This window comes from Nothobranchius furzeri, chromosome 14 (genome assembly GCF_043380555.1).
Source record: "Nothobranchius furzeri strain GRZ-AD chromosome 14, NfurGRZ-RIMD1, whole genome shotgun sequence".
Lineage (NCBI taxonomy): Eukaryota > Metazoa > Chordata > Actinopteri > Cyprinodontiformes > Nothobranchiidae > Nothobranchius > Nothobranchius furzeri.
This window is the reverse complement of record NC_091754.1, coordinates 22,565,865-22,585,786: the sequence shown is the minus strand read 5'-3', so window position 1 is coordinate 22,585,786 and position 19,922 is coordinate 22,565,865. Positions and strand designations below refer to the sequence as shown.

The following is a 19,922-nucleotide window of genomic DNA, read 5'->3' as shown; positions in this document are numbered from 1 at the left end:
ATTTCCTTGGTGCCTATTTTCAAAATAAACTTTCAATAAAACGTGTCATTTATTTTTCTATTTTCAGTCATTCATATAAGAAACTAAATTATTATTTACGGTATGCTAATTTATTTCTTAAAGCTGAATGTGCTTAAAGCTTATTTCTTAGTACTAAAGCAGCTGCATTTAGCCATTTTTCTGGCATTTAAAATATTAATAAATGGGGTATTTGTTTAATTTAGTAAACAAATATGTTTTTGTGGAATTTAATTTGTTCTCAAAGCATTTTTATGGTCTTTGTGCAGCAACTGCCCTTTATTTTACAGCTTTGTGTGCCTATTAATTATTTCTGCCACCTACACCGAATTAAATTAATGAGAATTTTCTGCTTTCCTGTCTTAATGCTGCAAACCAGAGGATAGTTTGGAGAACGATGCAGCACAGTGTAAGATTCTATATTTTATACTCATGTTTTTTTTTGTCTGCTGATTTGTACTAATCTGTGCTTTAATGCTGAAAACACATTTTATTTCTTAATATTATTTGGCCTGCTTGTTATTGCCTTACAGTGAATAATGTGTGGAATTTGTTAATCCCAGCGGTATCATATATTTATGAACTGTCATGTTCTGGTTTCAGTTTTACACAAACTGAAATGCTCAATATGAGATCAAGAAGAGACCCCGGCTAGAGGTGCGCATTCACAAACAAAAGGTTGCAAACATGTATATAGGGGAGGGGACTTATTTATTTTATTTTATTTTATTTAACCAGATGAGTCAACTGAAAACTCATTCTCATTTACATCTGGCCAAGAGGCAGCAGCAACAGACACAATTTCACCAAAGAACAACAGACAGAGAAGATAAAGCAGGCAAGATCAAAGTAAGATAAAACAGTTGCACATAAAGACAAAGGAATTAATTATTAAAAGTAGATAATGGAATTAAAGTAGTGAGCTTGAACGATTTTTGCAGCTCCTTCCAGTTGTTGGAAGCAGCAAACTGGAATGAGGAGCAGCTAAAGGAGGTGCAAGTTTTGGGAATAACTGTCACGATACGGTAGGAGGAGGTCGGACCCAAAATGCAGAAACCCAGAACGACTTCAGGCAGTAGAGGTTGTAAGAAAAAAAAATCCTTTTATTAAGGAGGGTGAACAAAATCCAAAAGGCACAAAGAACCTGGGGAACTAGCGGAGGACAAAAACAACGCTGACAACATCAATGGACCGACAACACAGAGAGACACAGGCAGGGTATATATACAGATGCTGGGTGATAGGAGACGAGGGGCAGGTATTTGGGCACAGGTGAAAACAATGAACTAAGGAGAAACAGAAATAAGCAGGGAAAAAACAAATATAATCCTGAAAACCAAAGCTACTGAAATAACCAAACTAAACTAGAAACATAGTAGAAACAAAGACACAGGGTGATCTAAAAAGAAGAAAATAAATGATCTAAGTGGGGAAAGGAAACACACACACACACACTAAAGGAGACAGGAGAACTGAAACACTGATCCAAAAGGTGGGGAGAATGGAGAACATGAGGGAAACCAGGAGGGACAGTGTGACCTCTGGGACCACCGCTGGAACTGGATGCGGTGACGCCGGGTGGAGCTCGGACTGAGGTTGCTGGCGACGGTTACGACGTTGTTGTCGTGTGGAGGTTGAGATGGCGTCAACAGGAACAGGGGAAGAGGAGAAGAAACCAGTTCTGATGGTAGCAGGAGGGTAACGATGACTCGGGGCAGACAGAGTAGACATGGAGGAGGTGACTTGGTGTCCCGGGGGTGTGGAGGCGGAGGCATGAACAGGAGGTGAGTTATGGCCAAAGGTCTCTTGCAGTCGCTTGGCAAACTCCCAGAAAGATACCAATCTGAATGGATGTACCTCAGAATAGTCCATAGCCCACGCCAGGGCGCTGCCACCCAAATTAGACACCATGAAGGAGACCTTGTCGTACTCCGAGGAAGCCAGGTCCAGGTAACGAGCGCAGGCTTCGATGTAGTTACGGCAAGTCTCTGGGTCGCCACAGTACCTGTAGCGATGTGATGTTGGTGGAGTCAAGGGTTCTGCTGGGTCCAGGTGTGGTCGGTCCATTCTGTCACGATACGGTAGGAGGAGGTTGGACCCAAAATGCAGAAACACAGAACGACTCAAGGCAGTAGAGGTTGTAAGAAAAATAATTGCTTTTATTAAGGAGGGTGAGCAAAATCCAAAAGACACAAAGAACCAGAGAAACTAGAGGGGGACAAAAACAACGCTGGCAGCATGGCTTTCCTCTGCCACCGTGATCCGTAATGTTGGTTTTATAGACAATTTTAACATTTTCTGGGGCAGGAGACACCTGTTTGGAGCGGATGGGCTTCACCTAAATAGACAGAGGACCCGTACTCTAACCATGAGCCTGGCTTGTCCACGACCCCCCCGTCTACTCCACCGGCCTCATCTGCTTCCACTTCCTGATGTGTAGCTGGTCCCTGCTCCTACCAACCCAGCCCTGATTTTAACAGTAAATCACATATCGGACTCGGACCTTGCCATACCTCATTCATACCTGTTATTATTAGCAGAGAGCGGACAAACAATCATAAACCAAACAAAAGCAACCTCAATAATCTAAAACAGTTACCAAAAGTCCCACCTTCAGTTAATACAGTCACTCCTTCACCAGTTACTATTAATATGGCTCTTTTAAATGTTCGTTCTCTGCTGGACAAAACGTTTTTAATAAATGACCTGATTTTAGATCGTAATCTTCACTGTCTGCTTTTAACAGAAACATGGCTAAGTTCAGATGCACCTGTTGTTCTCACAGAGGCCTCTCCGTCAGATTTTAATTTTTATTTTTCAACGTGGAGTAGCAAAAGGGGAGGCGGTAATGCTTTTATTAGTTCATCAATACTTTCTGCCAAACCAGTTTTATTTGATCATTTTACCACTTTTGAATATACAGCAGCAGTTTTTAGCTATCTCAGATTTTATGTGTCACAGATTATCGGCCTCCTAAGCAGAGTGCCATTTTTATTCAAGAATTTTCAGAGTTTTTATCAATCCTACACAACTGCTTTGAAAGGATCATTTTAGTCGGTGATTTTAATCTACATATAGATAATCCTTCTGATCCTTTTTCAAAGGAGTTTTTAAATGTTATGAGTTATATGGATTTTAGTCAACATGTCACACAGCCAACTCACAACAGAGGACACACCCTGGACTTGGTCATCACGTATGGCCTGTCCACCCGTGTGTCCTCTGTTATTGATTTGGCGGTCTCTGATCACTACTGTGTATTTTTTAGCATCACCAGTTTTATCCAGCTGGAACCCTCTGTGAGAACCGTAAGGAAGCGTCATTTCACCCCTGAAGTGGCTGCAGGTTTTCTTGAAGTTTTTAGAAAGATCCCTCCCACTCCAGTAACTGCCTCTTGTGATTTTACTGTCAATGATTTTAACAGTAGACTGAAATCCGCTCTCGACCTGCTCGCTCCACTTAAAATCAAAAGTCTATATTCAAAACGTGCTTCACCATGGAGAAATGAAAATCTAAAGAAACTAAAGAGAATTTGCAGGGTTGCAGAGCGGAGATGGAGAAGAACAAAACAGCTATAAATCATCAAATATATGTATAAATATATCTGGACTCAGCCAAATCTAATTTTTACTTGTGTGTGTGTGTGTGTGTGTGTGTGTGTGTGTGTGTGTGTGTGTGTGTGTGTGTGTGTGTGTGTGTGTGTGTGTGTGTGTGTGTGTGTGTGTGTGTGTGTGTGTGTGTGTGTGTGTTGAATATGTCTGTTAATGTTTTTAACCTGTTATGGGAATCTGGGGTCATTTTGTAAAGCACTTTGAGTGGCACTTTGTTTGAAAAGTGCTTTATAAATCAATCTGATTGATTGGTTGATTGATTGATTGATTGATTGATTGACTGATTGATTGATTGATTGATTGATTGATTGATTGATTGATTGATTGATTGATTGATTGATTGATTGATTGATTGAACATCAATGGACCAACAACACAGAGAGACACAGGCAGGGTTTATATACAGACGCTGGGTGATAGGAGATGAGGGGCAGGTGTGTGGGAATTGGGCACAGGTGTAAACAATGAACTAAGGAGAAACAGAAATAAGCAGGGAAAAAAAACTAATCTAATCCTGAAAACCAAAGCTACTGAAATAACCAAACTAAACTAAATTATATAATAGAAACAAACACACAGGGTGATCTAAAAAGAAGAAAATGAAGTATCTAAGTGGGGAAAGGAAACACACACACTAAAGGAGACAGGAGAACTGAAACACTGAACCAAAAGGTGGGGAGAATGGAGAACATGAGGGAAACCAGGAGGGAGCTAGGGACAAAAGGGGCACAGAACATGACAATAACCATAGATTAAGTTACTGGAACGTAAGTTGTGCTGGTTGTTGGAAGTGATGAGTAATGAGATATGACGGTTTTCTACTGATTATTGTTTTGTTTATAAATTGATAACAATGTAACAACCTGTAGGAATGGAGTGATGGCCAGTTAACAAGTGAGTACAGATCACAGTGATGAGTAGTGAAGGGGTACCAGTGATGAAATGTATTGCTGAGTGATAAATTAAATGTCCATGACCAAGGGCGTCAGTTTGTTTTCAGAATTGCTGGGGACAATAACCATACACTTGAGTGGGGTTTAAAAATTGCTGGGGACAATAAAGGCAGGCTTTTTTTAAAGTGGGGGGGACACAGCTGCCAATCACAAATTTTGCCGGGGACATGTCCCCGGCGTCCCCGGTTAAAATGACGCCTATGTCCATGACATTTATAGGACTGCCTTTTTGGAAGCAGTCCTATAAATTTGCTCGCACCAAACCGGGCAAAAGGGCTTTTGTTCACTCTGCTCCTTCTGTGTGGAACAGGCTGCAGGAAAACTGGAAATTAACCAAGTTTATCTCCTTGAATACATTTAAAACCAGATTAAGAACCCTTGAGACGGATTCCCTGTGTTGCAACTGCCTTCTGAAATTTTGTACATAACATGTCTGCGTAACTGAAACATTTGGATCTCAATGGGACCTTCCTGGTTAAATAAAGAAGAAATAAATAAAAGAAATCATGTCACCGTAATCTAAAATGGGAAGGATTGTCATTTTGACCAAGCTTTGCAGAATGAGTAAAGGATGACCTGTTGCGGTATAGAAACCCAATTCTTGACTTGACTTTAGAAAGTAATGAATTGATGTGAATGTCAAATGAAACGGTGCAACACATTTTTTTCTGCCTTTAGATGGCTTCAGATTTGTGCTTCAACAAAGGTTTAATGTGAAAACTGACTGGAAATTTTAAACGGTGTGGAGGATGGTCAAAATGTGATCAAAAGCCGATTTGCCAAATTGGTGATAAACATTGAGATCAAATATCAAACAACCAAAAACCCGTCACAGATTGGGTGTTGTGGTTTTAGGGTTTCATAGTGCTTGTTTACCGTCTGGCCCTTGTTTCATTGTCTCATTGGCTTTCAGTCACTTTACCACTAAAACACAACATTGGGCTGTCAGAACTGGAACGGCGACCTTGCTATGATACAAGAAATAGATGGATGGTTTTTGCAGGGTCTTTGTTAGGTCTGGGGTGTATTAGGAATGCTGTGAACTCCCCGTTGTCAGACATGGTTAGACCATGGCTTTGAGTGTGCACTAAACTTTCCAGGGTGGAGTGTGGTGGCAGCGTATCCATGACACTGGCCTGGCTTCAGCTACAGCCCCATCATCGCTTTAGCGACTCGTGACCTTCCAGCTCAAACTTACATCTGTTGCAGCAGCTGTAAGTGGCACATTCCAGCTGAAATCTACACACTGTTAATTTTCCAGCTGATAGGATCTTTCATCGTACAGTTCAGTGATAAAGACTCTGCTTTACGGTTTAACTGATTCAGTTTACAAGAGCAGCTAATTCAATTATCAACCTGCCTGATTCATGCTGATCAGTCCACGAGATGCTGCTAATTATATTTCTATAATAGCTTTAAGGTAAATGAAACTGACTCGACATCCAACTCTTTCTGGTTCCACTTCCGTGGATTCCCTATAGAGTTAAGATGCATCAGTGAGAAAGCTGTTAGAAAACAAAGACGCTAAGCATAACCGCTAGAAATAGCTTATCATAATTGTTGGTAGAGGAAACACATTCATCTTTATTTAAACTGACTAAAATGGTCCTGGCAGCACAAAGCTCAGGACAGAATGACGGGGCTTCCTGCAAAATATTGCTGGAAGGGAGACGTTTTTGGGTTGAACAAAGGATGGAGACACAAGAATGTCCCCTAGTAGACAGCAGATGTTGTCGCTTTTTGTAGCTTTTCTCAACCAGTCGCAGAAAAAGTTGAAGGTTTGTCAAAGCTCGTCATTTTCACAGTGAAGGTCGCAAGCATCCGATTGCTCCTTGATAACACAAAGGCATGGAAGAAGGCTCAAGGAAGCAGTTTTAAAACACATTTGTGTTTCTTTTTTACCTTTTATTTGCCAACTCTTGATACTCGTGCAAAAGTCTTCCTTTTCTAATTCACTTTAGTTTTAAAGTTTCATCTTTTCAAAGGCCCTGCACAAACATTTATCCATCTGTTTATTAAAGCCATTAGCAGCCTGGGGGAAGCAGAGAGGCCCGGGCCTCGCATCCCTCGTCTCGCGCTGAGGGAATCCGGACCACTCAGAAGCAGCTTGGACATGTAACCCAGAGACTCCCGGGTCAACCTCAAACTTTGCATCCATCTGCCTCGGTGTACTTCAGCTAGCTCACTGCGTTTCAAGCCCCCCTGCAGTGAAAAAGTTCTTACAGTCACATGCATTTTCATTCCTGTTCCCCTGGTTATTACCCACAGAGAGGAGGAGGATGTAGACCATCCAATAAAAGTAGAGATTTGCCGTAATACTCAGGCAGCTCATATGTTATTTGTGTTATTATCACCTGCTTTTCTTTAGTTTTGGGTGTTTGCATTATTATCAGCATTTAAATTTGTCATCTGTCATTTAAGCTAAGAGATTTTTTATTTTAGGTTGATGTTTTAAATGGGGTTACATAGTGGGCCAGTGCCAACCTGACAGTAACTTGGACCAGTTACTGTAAAGAAATATGGACAAACCCTCCTATAGGTTTCCATTTTTGGTTCTTTTTAAATCACAGGAAAGGTTTTTCTTTACCTTGCTAACGTTTCATTTGCCAACTGCAAAACATCCTCAGAGCTGACGCTGACGGTGGCGTCACTTCCTATTCCATTTATCCGTGGGCAGCAGAGGACGTTGCCCCTCTCCCCCTCCTGTAGGCTTCTGAGGCTTTAACATGAAGCCTAGTGGGCAGTTCCGAAAACAGCCATGGCCGTGTCGCATTTCATGACACTCCCGGACAATACAAAAATGGGCAAAGAGGTGAGGCTGAGAGAGGAATTTTGAGGATCCCAGTCCACCATTGCTCCCAGAAGGTGTGCTGGTGCTCGTAGCCAGAAAAACGCGGTTGAGCAACTCTAACGTGAAGCATGCATCAAATCACTGAGCTGTGGAGTTTCTGTGTTCTCGCTCAGAGAGCTCCACACGCGAAAAGCACAGCCTCAGACTGCACCGATTGGAGCCAGGTGCCCAGGCCCAGAGCCCATGCTTTTGTCCTCCACAGCCTTCCACGGGGGCTCTGACTGCGGCAAAGCTCTGCCGCAGTCAGAGCCCCCGTGGTAGCAGGCCAGGAAGACCGTACTGAGTCTCGGTACCCAGCGCTGTCATTATATTTCCGCTCATTTTGACCAAGCACCATTATGCTAAATGCACAGCGTTTTCCCCTATTCAAGTAGCAAAATGAAGTAGAGAAATATAATTTTACTCATCGATAAAAATCAAGCAGACTTCTTGGATGATCTGTTAGTACAATCACAGCTTGTCATCTTGGTCCAAATAGCTCCATGATTAACATCCGAACATGAACACGCAGAAGACACAACTAATGTCAAAATGGCCGAACATCTATTGACATTGAGAAACACCCGTAGACCCTACGGGTGTTTCTCAATGCCAAGGCGCCTGGCCTTGTGAGGCAATGTCTCCAGCGGTCAATGGGCAATCAGGCAGGGTACACCCTGGACAGAGAGCCAGTCCATCGCAGGACAACACAGAGACGTAGGACAAACAATCACACACACACTCACAGCTAAGGACAATTTAGACCAATTAACCTAACAGTCATGTTTTTGGACTGTGGGAGGAAGCCAGAGTACTCGGAGAGAACCCACGCATGCACAGGGAGAACATGTACTTCAGGGGCAAATTTCAAGTATAAATGTAAGTCAACTAATTTAAAATGTTTTTTAGAGCCAAAGAAATTTCCTATGGTTGGTTAGTTGCTTAGTAGTTGCAGCTTTGGTGGCTAGTGGGTAGTAATTCGCTTACATATTTAATTTAACAAATATATACACAATTTAAAAAGTTGTTATGTATTTATATTGAAACTTATGCATATAAAATATGACTTTATCTCCCATGTCACGTGACGTTACGTGACTGCGGCGGTTACGTAGCGTTATTGCAAGTCTGTTCCATTTAACCGTTTTATTTAACTAAGGAAGGCCATTGTCTTCATAAGCAAGGCACCTGGCCTCGCTAGACATCCCCTTGCAAGGCCAGGTGCCTTGACATTGAGTAACACCCCAAGACTGAGGTCTTCCCTGGAGCTAGCTGCTAGCGCTAGCTCTAGCTCTGACGCTCATGCTGCATGCCAATCAAGTCGAATTATTCATAATTTCAAGCATTTAATTACACCTAAATGGAAGAGATACAAAATAATTCACCCCCTTAGAGTTGTCATGACTGTAAACCTAAAATGTTTTTTGTACCAGGCTGTAAACATGTTTATTTTTGGAGTAGAATATGCTTACGCTTAGCTTGCATGTGAGACGTTTAGCTTGCACGTGAGACTCAGAGTGACCAATCATATTTCAAAAATAACATCTGTTTCTCAGTGAATTTGCCCTTTAAAGGCAATGTTTTTAATGTTTTATGAAAAGTTTACCTTTCTAGCAAAGCTGCGGCCCCCCAACTAATGTTAGTCTAGGGCCTTCCTTGGAAGTAACTAATCTTTTGATGTGATCTAGTGCTGTGTTTTAAAAATGGCTGAGAAACTGAGTAGAATAATGTTGACTGTAACCTGAGGACATAACAGATTTGTACCATGCTCAGTAAAAGATGAAAGCTGCGAGTATTTTAGAGTTTGTGGTGAAATAAGCAGCGATAATGTTTTCAGTCAGCATTTAGTGAAATTTGCTGCCGTTTGCAGAAGTTTATTCACACAAACATGAAAATAAAAAATTAAAGGTGCTGAAATACTTCTGCTAACGTTAAGCTTTGCTGATTGGGGTCGTTCATGCTGGCTAGCGCACGCCCAGCTCAGAGAAAGCCTGGATTTTATCTCCAGTTATGAAAAATAATGCAACAATAAAGCATTGTTATACAAAAATCCTACAAGCAAGCCAAGAACTAAAAGACTTCCCTGTACACTTTCCATTGCATGAAAAGTTTCATATAATTCTGCTGAGGTTATGCGCTATAGCCTTAAGGGGCAAGAAAAAGTTTTCTGTTTTCCAGTAGATGCATCAATATTTAATGTTGAGGTAAGTGAAAGAATTTGTATGCTAGATATTGTGTGTGGAAAAAAGTAGCTCTTGTAGAAAATATTGCAGAATATTAGCTTTTCAATTCAAGATGACAAAGAAACCTACAGGAAATCTCAGAGTGTGTGAAAATAGGATCGTTAATTATAAATTTGGTGCTTATTTTTTACTACGCCTTTCCCTGATTGCACGCCTCGATCCTCGCTTTCTTAATGAGCAAGAGCTGAAATAAAGATTGCAGCTGACAGCATCTCTTTAGAGGCCTGTTACACCTGAGAAGCATCATGTCGCTGCGACGTTGGTTTCGCCTCCAGCCTCTTTCCTCAACGCGCACGTCTTTAACCCAAACGAATGCTTGTTATTTATTTTTCATGCCTCCTCGTTGTACAGTATCAATACGTGTAAAAGTGCCAGTCTTCCTCTAACAGCCTTGCCATCCCTTCATTAGGTTGACAGTGTGTTTATGCTGCGGGAGGCCCTGCAGATCTGGGACAGGAGTTTGTTGTCCCACACACTGTCCTCATTTACATTCTGGTGCTGTATAATTACCTGAGACAGTGATGCCGCTCAGCCTTCTGGAAGATGACAATAGTTTAAAGCGTCCTTTGATAAGAACTTCTTGTCTGGGTTTACTGCAGAGTTGGTGAGTCACAGAGTGAGCAAGAGATGGCAGGGAGTGCCTGTACTTGTATTTTTTTTTTCTGTTGCTTGTAGACGAGCCTGGAGGAGTAGGCCCACCTCCAGCTCAATGAGCCATGACTGTTTAATTGCCTGACATTCTGTCAGAGCACACACTCTTAAAGCTCGGAGAGGAATGGAGATTTTAAAGTCCAAAGAGGAGGATAAAGGCACAACACACACTGTCAGGCTCAGAGGGGCAATAGAGATAAGAAGTGGTGCTTTTAATTAGACTTTTGTAACAAGTTCTATGCTGTTTAATGTAGTGTGGTTTTGTACAATCGGTTCCTTTTGTCTCCCTTGGGACCTACGTACACAGTTTATTTGTGCGTGTGTGTGTGTGTGTGTGTGTGTGTGTGTGTGTGTGTGTGTGTGTGTGTGTGTGTGTGTGTGTGTGTGTGTGTGTGTGTGTGTGTGTGTGTGTGTGTGTGTGTGTGTGTGTGTGTGTGTGTGTGTGTGTGTGAAATGAGGCATTAATAAAAGAAGTCAGATAGAAAGAGGACAAAGCAATATGCGGAGCCTGCTGGGTCAGACATTAAACCTCCATTGCATGACCTTATGTTTATGAATTGTGCATCAATTCTCTTTGCACCAAAGAAAAAAGAAGTCGGAAAATTTTCAGCACACGTAAGATTTGTCTCTGTCCTCACATATCGAAGGGAAAATGTCAAATTGTAAATATTTTTATCTCAGTTCTTCCAGGAAAAAATCTAAATTTTGGCGTCCATCTATTTGTTTGTCTTGCTCTCTTGCACAAAAGCAAACATTTTTTTTTAAAGTCAACAATCAGCAGTGGCTCTCTTGCTTACAGTCACGCATTTTTCACAGTATTTCCTAAACTAACTGCTAAAATTGCTCTCTACGGTTTAGGACAAAAGGAAACTAAACTTTTTAAAAGATTTTAAAGTAATTTTTGCTACGGTGCAAAATATTGCATAAAAAATTGTATGTTTATATAATAACATACATGTGTTGGCGCTATCAGGGAAACATAATGTCTTGTTACAAAACCACCTGGAAGCGCTAGGTCCGGTACATGGGGGTGCTGCTGAATCTTTGGACCGAGGGGGTGGTGGGGTGGGTGAAGGGGGCCGGACAGACAGACAGACAGACAGACAGATAACTTAATTGTCTGTTTTAGAATAAAACTGAAATTTGTCCTTGACACCGTTAAAATTAAATATGTGAACCCCTCCCCTTAAAACATTAAAACACATAAAGGACACAGGAATCAGGTATGCAGGACTGCTGCCAGCTATGTTAAATTTGTTGTTTGTGACCATCTAAAGTGATGGTGTGTATTTTCTCTGGTGATAGGGGGCACTACGTACCTAAATCGTTGCAAGCAAGCCGTAGTTTGTGCTCGAGTAAGACCATACCAACTGATGGCCATCAGGGTCAAAAATCCCTGGGAGCCTAATTTTCCAACGAGCACTTTGTCAGATAGTTCAACCTCCAGCAAAATGACAAGCACATCAATTTACCTTTTATCACTGGCAACAGGTGAAGAGGTAAAAGTGTAAAACAACAACGTTCATGAATGGCAAACGTTTTGTAACCGTTTGTTACAAATCAGGAAATGTATCCTGTCCTCACGGGCTCCCGTAGAAGGAAACGTGTTGAATATGGCACCACCCAGAGACTTAGACCCACTCCCATGTGTTTTAGACCAGATTTTTATGGTTTTATGTTACGAAACCACTAAAAATGTTCAATAACATCATTTAATTCATTTTTAGCAAAATTTCAATGGATTTTTTTAAAGATTACCAGTAAAAACAACAGTTACTTTATTTTTTATCTGCATTTTCTGAATCTAATTTATTTGATAATTTATATTTTCTGCAAATATTTACCACTTATTACTCTAAATGATGTGTTTCTTAATATAAATTCACTTCAGAAACTCAAATTATAAAAGTAATAGATTGTTTATTTTAATGGGAGAATTTGTTGGAAAGGTTAAAGTTAAATTCAGACCGGATTGAAAACCAAGCAGCTGCCGGCATCTTGGCAAAACTCGAATCCCAAAATGTTCTGCCTTGATTTTTGCATTGCATGGGTTCGTTCGATTAGAGAAAAATATTGGAAAACAGTTTCTGGTGCATCCCGAGACACATCCATCTGGAAAATCATATTTCTACAAAACAAGTTCCTGTCCTAAATGTCATTTATGTACCAAAACCTCTGAATTATCTGCATTTTCCTCTACATAGGAGTGATATTTGTGAGGTTAGGAACTAAACTTGGAAAAGGTCTAGCTCACAGTCTCGACTCCAGTTTTCCCAAAGGTGAATCCAATCAGGCTGAAATCAGGACACTTTTAGTAATTTTCCTCTAACAAATGTGTTTTTTTTTCTCCAAACAGAGGTTGTTCAAAGACCTGAGCAACAGGTGAGGTGTTGAATGTTCTTAAGTCTTCAGAAATCTGCAACTATTTATTTAATTTAACATTTTCAAAAGGAATAGAAGAAAAATGGCTTCCTGTGGACAAACCCCATAGAATAAACAGTTTTCCACATAGAAGGTCAAATATCTGAGTGAAAAAAAAACATAAAAATACATTTTCTAGCTGAGTGAGATTTTATAGAACATTTTCCCTCTCAGTGCAGCATCAAATCCTTTCTTATCTATCCTTCTGTAGCTGGGAGACCGATGAGTCAGAAAGAGGCAATCGGCTAGCCCTTTTTTAAGAAAAGGTGGATTCATGCTGGATCAATGCTTGGAATGGATTCTCAGCAGCAAGGAAGTTTTGCACTTGTGCATCTGTTTTCTCCATGATGTTGTTTTTTTATTTTTTCCCTCCTCTGGCAGTCCAGTTTCCTACCGTGAAGGCATGCAGGTCAATAAATGGCTGCTAAGTGTGACTGTGGGATTGTCTGTGTTTGCCGGCTTTGCAATAGACCAGTGATTTGGCCAGTCTTTCTCTGTTTGCTTTCTAGCCAATAATCTTGCTGCAGCCTTCCTGGAGTCTGATGAGATGCGTGTAAGAAGAGCGAACGTGTGAAAGACAGGTGCAGAAAGCAGAGTTTGCTTGATTTGTCTCAGATTAAGTGCATTTTTTTTTTGTTTTTTGTGTGTGCTGTGAAGTGTAAACTGCAATTTCACATTTATTTTCAGCAAGAAAATAAAAAAATGTATCAGTAGCTGCGTATTAATAGCCAAACTGATTGTGCACAATTTTTCTTCCACGTTTTAGTGAGAAACAATCCAAGAGCGGTTTGTGAAGTCAGTTGTCAGGGCCGAAAAAAGAGAAACCACATCCACTCCTTTCTAAAAAGCTTGACCCTGGAATTAAATTTCTGCCGTCCAGGAACATGTCAAGCCACTGAAACATTCTGGTTAGGGATACATGTAATAGAAGTAAAGTGGGCCTATCCACACTTCCATTTTCTGAGTTGTTGTATCTACCGGCTTTTGCCTAGCAAGACGTACAATTATGGAAATTCCACAAGATTGTAGCATAACTTTTTCTAAGACCACACAAAAATAAATAGTCTAGCTGTGCTTATGTGGCACAATGCTTGGGAGCTCTGTTCGACTGTGAATTTAACAATTCTCCTGCTTGTGACTGGCACTCAAGCATGAACTTTTGACTGATAAGAATGGAGCCAGGCACAATTCAAATGCACATTCAGATGTAAATCATACTTTCTGCAACACTTTTAAATTTACATAAAATGCAGAGTGTCTGCATGAATTTATTAGCTAGAATAATGATGCAAAAATGAAACAAAAATGCTTCAAGTGTAATAAATGGATTTAGTTAACACCAGTTATGTTCTGTGGATGCAAAAAATGCAAACATATTCAAAGGTGTAACAGAGCAAATACCCAGTGACACTGTGCCACAGATGTGGAGCATTTTCCCCTAGAAAAAAAAAACAAACTTAAACACAATGCTTCAGCACATGAGAGCTGTTGAGTGATATGTCCTCGTTCACAAACATTAACATTGCTGCTCCAAAACATCCCACAGGCTGGCTGGAGCATTCCTCTCTCATATGGTTTGACCACGGGTCTTTAAAGGAACATTTTTAGCTCGGTCTTAGGTCTGCTTGTTGTCAAACAGGAAACCAAGGAGCTTGGGTGGAGTCACTTGGGGTTAAGGTTAAATGCTGAGAGATAAGGTCCTCAGATTTTCCATGACTTTTCAAAATCTTCCTATTTTTTTTTTATCTTTCTTCCTCAGAAATAGCATCTGCTGTAGCCCTAAGGATGGGTGGAACATTGCTTCAAAATGTCTTACTAAATTTATCAAGAATTTATATTTATGTTTATGTATTTAGCAGATGCCTTTGTCCAAAGCGACTTACAGGTGATAACAAAGCCAGCAGGTTGCCCTTGAGACTAACAACACTCAGTCAATCCAAGGTGGCAGTGAGGCAGCATAATCAATCATAGAGGGAAGCAAACATGGGGTGTGCAGCAAAGTGGGGGATGAGTGCTGGGAGGGTGCTAGTTTAGAAGATGCTCTCTGAAGAGCTGGGTCTTCAGGAGTTTCTTGAAAATCGACAAAGAAGCCCCTGTTCTAGTAGTGCTTGGTAGGTCATTCCTGAGCGTGGCGTAGGCATTGCCAGCTGGCGATCCTTCGATGGCTGGAGCAGCCGGGCCGTGACGTAAACAAGAGGATTCAGGTAGATGGGAGCTGTACCATCCAGGACTTTGCATGCTAGTGCTAGCGATTTAAATTTGATGCCTGCAGCTAGCAGTAGCCAGTGGAGCTCAATAAACAGATGGGTGACATGTGCTCTTTTAGGCTGATTGAAGACTAGATGCAATGCTGCATTCTGGACCATTTGAAGAGATCTCACAGTACAGGCTGGAAGACTAGTTAGAAGGGCATTGCAGTAGTCGGGGCAAGAGATGACAGTAGATTGCAAAAGGAGCTGGGTATGGTCTGATCTTTCGTATGTTATATAGAACGAAGCAGCATGAACGAGCGACAGAGGCGACAGAATGGATCAGTTTTTGTTTGTTCAACTATGCATACAAATTTCCCCTAAAGACCAAGTTCAGTGAGAACCTGTCAGTCACTTGAGTTTAACACACAAACTAAGCGTGAAAAATGGTCTACCCCTATTTCCTGCATTAGCTACAAAAATAAAATAGACTTAAAAAAGCTTGGATGAAAAAAGCATGTGACAGTTGCACGTCACATTGCTCACCCATCTTGGCTTTCGATGGGTAAGGCCATGGTGATTTAGCTTCAAGGAAAGAGCAGAGAACATCTCGGCTAGAAGGTAGAAGCTAACTGTTAGCATTAGCAACTTTGCAACATGGAAGAACTCCTTCCGGCTTGTGTTATTTGTGGAGATAAAACGTCAACGTTGCAATGGATTCAGTGATAAAATTGCCTTGCTGTTAGCCAATCAGAGGTGAGATGTCTGAATATCAGGAAGTAAGTCTAAATCCTGCCATCTGAAGCTCTGGCTCACATCTAATTCTGGAAACAAGAGAGCCAGAGCTTTTTTTCTGGCAGATTAACTCACAAGGCATTTATTCGCCCCAGAGACCACTGCAAATATGCTAAAAAACAAACAAACTAGTGAACTTGGTCTAATAGCCCGGGTTATTTCTGCAGGATAATATTGCTTATTTTGTCAGCCCCACCCCTTCCAGCACTCTTAAAGTTGTTGAACACTCGTTTAATCAATACACTTGCAGTAGTCTCTAGTAGGAATGAATCTCTTGTCTTTCTCGCTTGCTATTGTGTGGACTTCTGAAATCACGTGTGGTTTTGCAATTATCCCATGGCACGCCCACAGAGGTCTGCAGCTGCTGATGCCTCCAGTGTGGATTGGGGGTTACTCATTGAATGACTGATAAGTTGTACCTTTTGTGCAGACGAACAGGTCTGTTAAAGTAAGCTCATCAATGCACAACCATTTAACATGTGATGATCGTAGAGTGGAGTCCCGCAGAGAAGCACTTCAAACTGTCAGGGTTTTCAATCTCACAGTATTCAACAGGTTTATGACTTTGTCTAAAGTGAGAGAAATGCATTACAAATGCTGCAATTGTAACAGCTGCTGAATACTTATCAGTTACCTTGTACCTTTTCTACTGACAGGACAAAACTACTGATGTTGTCAAGGACACGCCAAGAATAAGAGTGCAGGGTCTCACTGCTGACTAGGATGAACAAAAAAAAAGAGAATAAAGTCGGAGAAAAACAGTCTTCACTACATTTTTCTGCCTGACTAAGTATCTTAAGTTTAAATATGGTTTCTAAAATGAAAGGAAGACCTATATAAATTTCACAAAAAGGTATAGATAAATCTAACATATCCAACATACACTAAAAACTAGAGCATGGAGCTCAGTCTGTAGGCTTTATTACACCGTGTCATAAAGGGAGTGAGAGTACTACCTGCCCGGTTATAAATACTTCATTCTGGACACATAGCATTATGATCATTTGTTGATTCTCCACAGAGCCTGTATCAGATAAAAGAACGGGACAGGGTGGCATGGTGCCGTCTCGCAGGAATAAGGTGTCTAATTTCAATCTTGGAGATCCATATTTTCTCCAAGTTCTCAGAATTTTTTCTATGGACCAAATGTGTTGCGCTAATCGACCCTTTTACTACCTACGTCATCAAAAGTTGCGCGCGCAGCCTGTCAACGATACTAAAACAGCGTTTTAAACCCTTTGTTTTGAAGTTCTGAGCACATAAAAATGTCGGGTTGTTCCGTGTATGGATGCCAGAATCGCTTCTCTTCAAGCAGTGGACTGAAACTTTACCGAATTCCGAAGGGAGCACATCCATTTCAACAAAATCGGAGGCGTCTGTGGCTGCAGGCCATCAAAAGGGTTGATGAAAACTGGACTGAAAACACGATCCGAAATGCTCGAGTTTGTAGCGCCCATTTTATATCAGGTAACGTAATTATGTACTAAGGTTACATATAAATTTATACGCTTTATTTCATGCTTCAAATTAACATTTCATTCTAATTCATCTGTATTTTCCCACTGCATATTAGTATAAACTGTATTTCTCTAAAATTAACACGATTGTACTCTGAGCACGCTAAAAAAGAAACTTATGCTATACTCACCCTGCCATGCAGGTACAGTTGGCTGTGAAGACGTAGTTCTCTGGTTTGTTTACTATGACCCAAGCCTCGTACATAGCAGTCTTGTGTCCTTGTCTTTGGCTAGGAAGGACTTCTGCCTTCAAGACGCAAAACTCAGAGTCTACGTTGTGATATTTTACTTTCTGTACGTGGCCACAGACAACTAGTTGTATGCATCTAACGATTTGTATGCCCGTAGCTTCTCACGTGTGTACTTACTGGGCCTCTCCACTAAAAACGTATATATATCGGGCCACTGGATATCTGGCCACGCACCTACATCTTCCACCCATTCCGTAATGCCACAGGGATCCGGGAGTCTGTTGCCATTCGTTAAAGTGAGTTTAATAATATAACATTCAAGATTTGCCGGTGATAACCCCGCAGCGTAGCTTGATAAAGCCTGAAACAACGCCATTCTCTGTTGCCAAGCTGCGCGCGCATTCTCGCTGACGTCATATTGTTTACAAACAGTAAAAGGGTCTATTAGTATTTTTACAATAACCTGTGAGGGTGCAGGGTGCTGGTTGGTTCTGTCGTGGGCTGTTGACCCTGTTCAGGGTTTTATAGGAAATAAATTAGAGAATTGTGGTGGGCTGCTGGTTGTTCTAATTCTGTAATAACACTCAGCATGTAAGCAAGCTGGAAAGCAGGGATGCGCAAAGTGTGGTCGGTGGGCCATTTCTTGCCCTCAGAGTAATTTGATGTGGCTCTTTATTTGTATTTCTAGAATGACTAATTCCTTCCCTCCAGGCCGTTGAGAGTGACACTTTCTAGCATGTTTATGTTCGGTGTTTAACTTTTTGGAACAATAAAATTATTACAAATTGGACAAAAATCTCCTTTTAAAACAAAAAGATCACATTTTGTGGCTTGCAAGAACTTTTAACTTTACATTTCTGACCCTCGTCTTGAAAGGTTTGTACCTTTGTTATTATTTTTCTTCAAATAATTCTCTTAAGTGTTTGTGCTGCTGTAACAAGTGAATTTCCCCACTGTGGGCTCAATAAAGTCTATTCTATTCTAAATGAGGATGTTAGCTACTTTCCTTCAGATGTTTAATCCTTTGCTTTGTATGATGATTGTAAGGCGACATCTGGGAGCCATAAGTTGTTTATAAGTGGTCAGACCGTGGCGGTAATGTGGCGCAATTGTTTCCTTTTTTACAAAAGAATGTGCTGTGGTGGTATAAAGGGGGTATGTGGGCAGTCTCTGGGCTGGATTTCCTTTCATCTTGGACTTAACTTGCTTTTTATTGCGATCGAAGCTGCGCTCCTTAAGTATTTTTGCTCCTAAAGGTGTCTGTCCTCCACAGTCCTCGACTGGTGATCAGTGATGTAACGGAGAAAAGCACCTGGAGCTCTGCATTGCTCCAGTTTATCGTCTTGGATGATGCCGTTTGAAACTTATGCCCGAGTTAAGTTTAATTTTTAATATACCGGGTAGTTGCCGGCTGGAGCTTGGCATTAATTCCCTACAAGATCATGGCACCACCCTCTGTTGTGCCAAGGCGTATTATGCAGCAAGTCAGGCATTGCGGTAATACTACTGCCAAGCAAGATTCCTACTTCGCCATGCCGCAACGGCGCTTTCATAAGCCGCACCGTGGCGGCAGCATTACACTGATTTGCCTATGTGGTGCGCCTTCTAAAAATGGCTATTAAAACCCAGTCATGTTTAAGCATTTATAACCAATTTTTACCACGTTTATGTAAAACTAAACTCAGCAACTCACTGTTGAGACAGAAAACAGAAAATAAAAGCAACACGGCCAGCTGCTGATCGCAGCTGAGCTAGCGCCTCTGAGGGCTACTTTGGGCATAAATTATTCCAACTTCAGTTAAGCTGAATCAATGAACAATTAAAAACAAACTGAGTGTGAGCACACATCTGTCACTGAAAGCGTGGCTGATGTGTAACAGCAAGTAAAAGAACACCGTGTGCTCATCCCAAAACTTACATAGAGTTCCTTTCCTTCCAAATTAAAAGCACAGCCAGCGTTCACGGAGGTCAACGGGAAAATGCACGTTTTACAGTAATAACGTAAAACTTCATGCTTTGCAATTGCGGTCCAGTTATAGTACATTTATTAGCTCTCAATCCTAAGCAAATATTCAAATTGACCGCTAGATACCACTGGATTATCTTTTCTCGTAGCTTAGAGAAATAATCCTAGCTGACCTATTTTCTGTCTTAAAGAATCACATAAAAAGTTGAACCTTTAATAAAATGTTTATTTTTTGCATGTATTCATCATAATAAATTGATTTGTTTGCATGTTTCCTTGCTTAAACCACAAGCAGGCCACTGTAATAATAATAATTTCAGGCCAATTACTCTCATTAAATTTCAGCTTTAGGTGCCAAGTCAGCCACCGTCTATAGGGACGGGAAAAAATATCGCCCAATTTTTCTTATGGACTAATGCTGCTGCCACGCAGGCTTTGCTACTTTTCATATGTGTCAATATATTAATGAGGTACAATGGCCCCATTACGCTGAAGGCTTCATGCTTCTCTTGGGAGCAGGGGCTGCTGGGAGAAGGC

The 19,922-nt window shown here is 41.0% G+C and overlaps 1 protein-coding gene across 2 annotated transcripts in view; it reads left to right on the top strand.

The window, feature by feature from the left end:
• gpc6b (glypican 6b) overlaps positions 1-19,922 on the top strand; it is a 128,652-nt gene that overhangs the window by 92,489 nt on the left and 16,241 nt on the right. The window contains exon 7 of one of the 2 annotated variants that reach the window (XM_015966400.3): positions 398-427. The exons of the other annotated variant lie outside the window; for it this stretch is intronic. Within the exon in view, the coding sequence (XP_015821886.1) occupies positions 398-427 (30 nt within the window). The remainder of the gene's footprint in view (positions 1-397; positions 428-19,922) is intronic. 2 annotated transcript variants of the gene reach the window in all.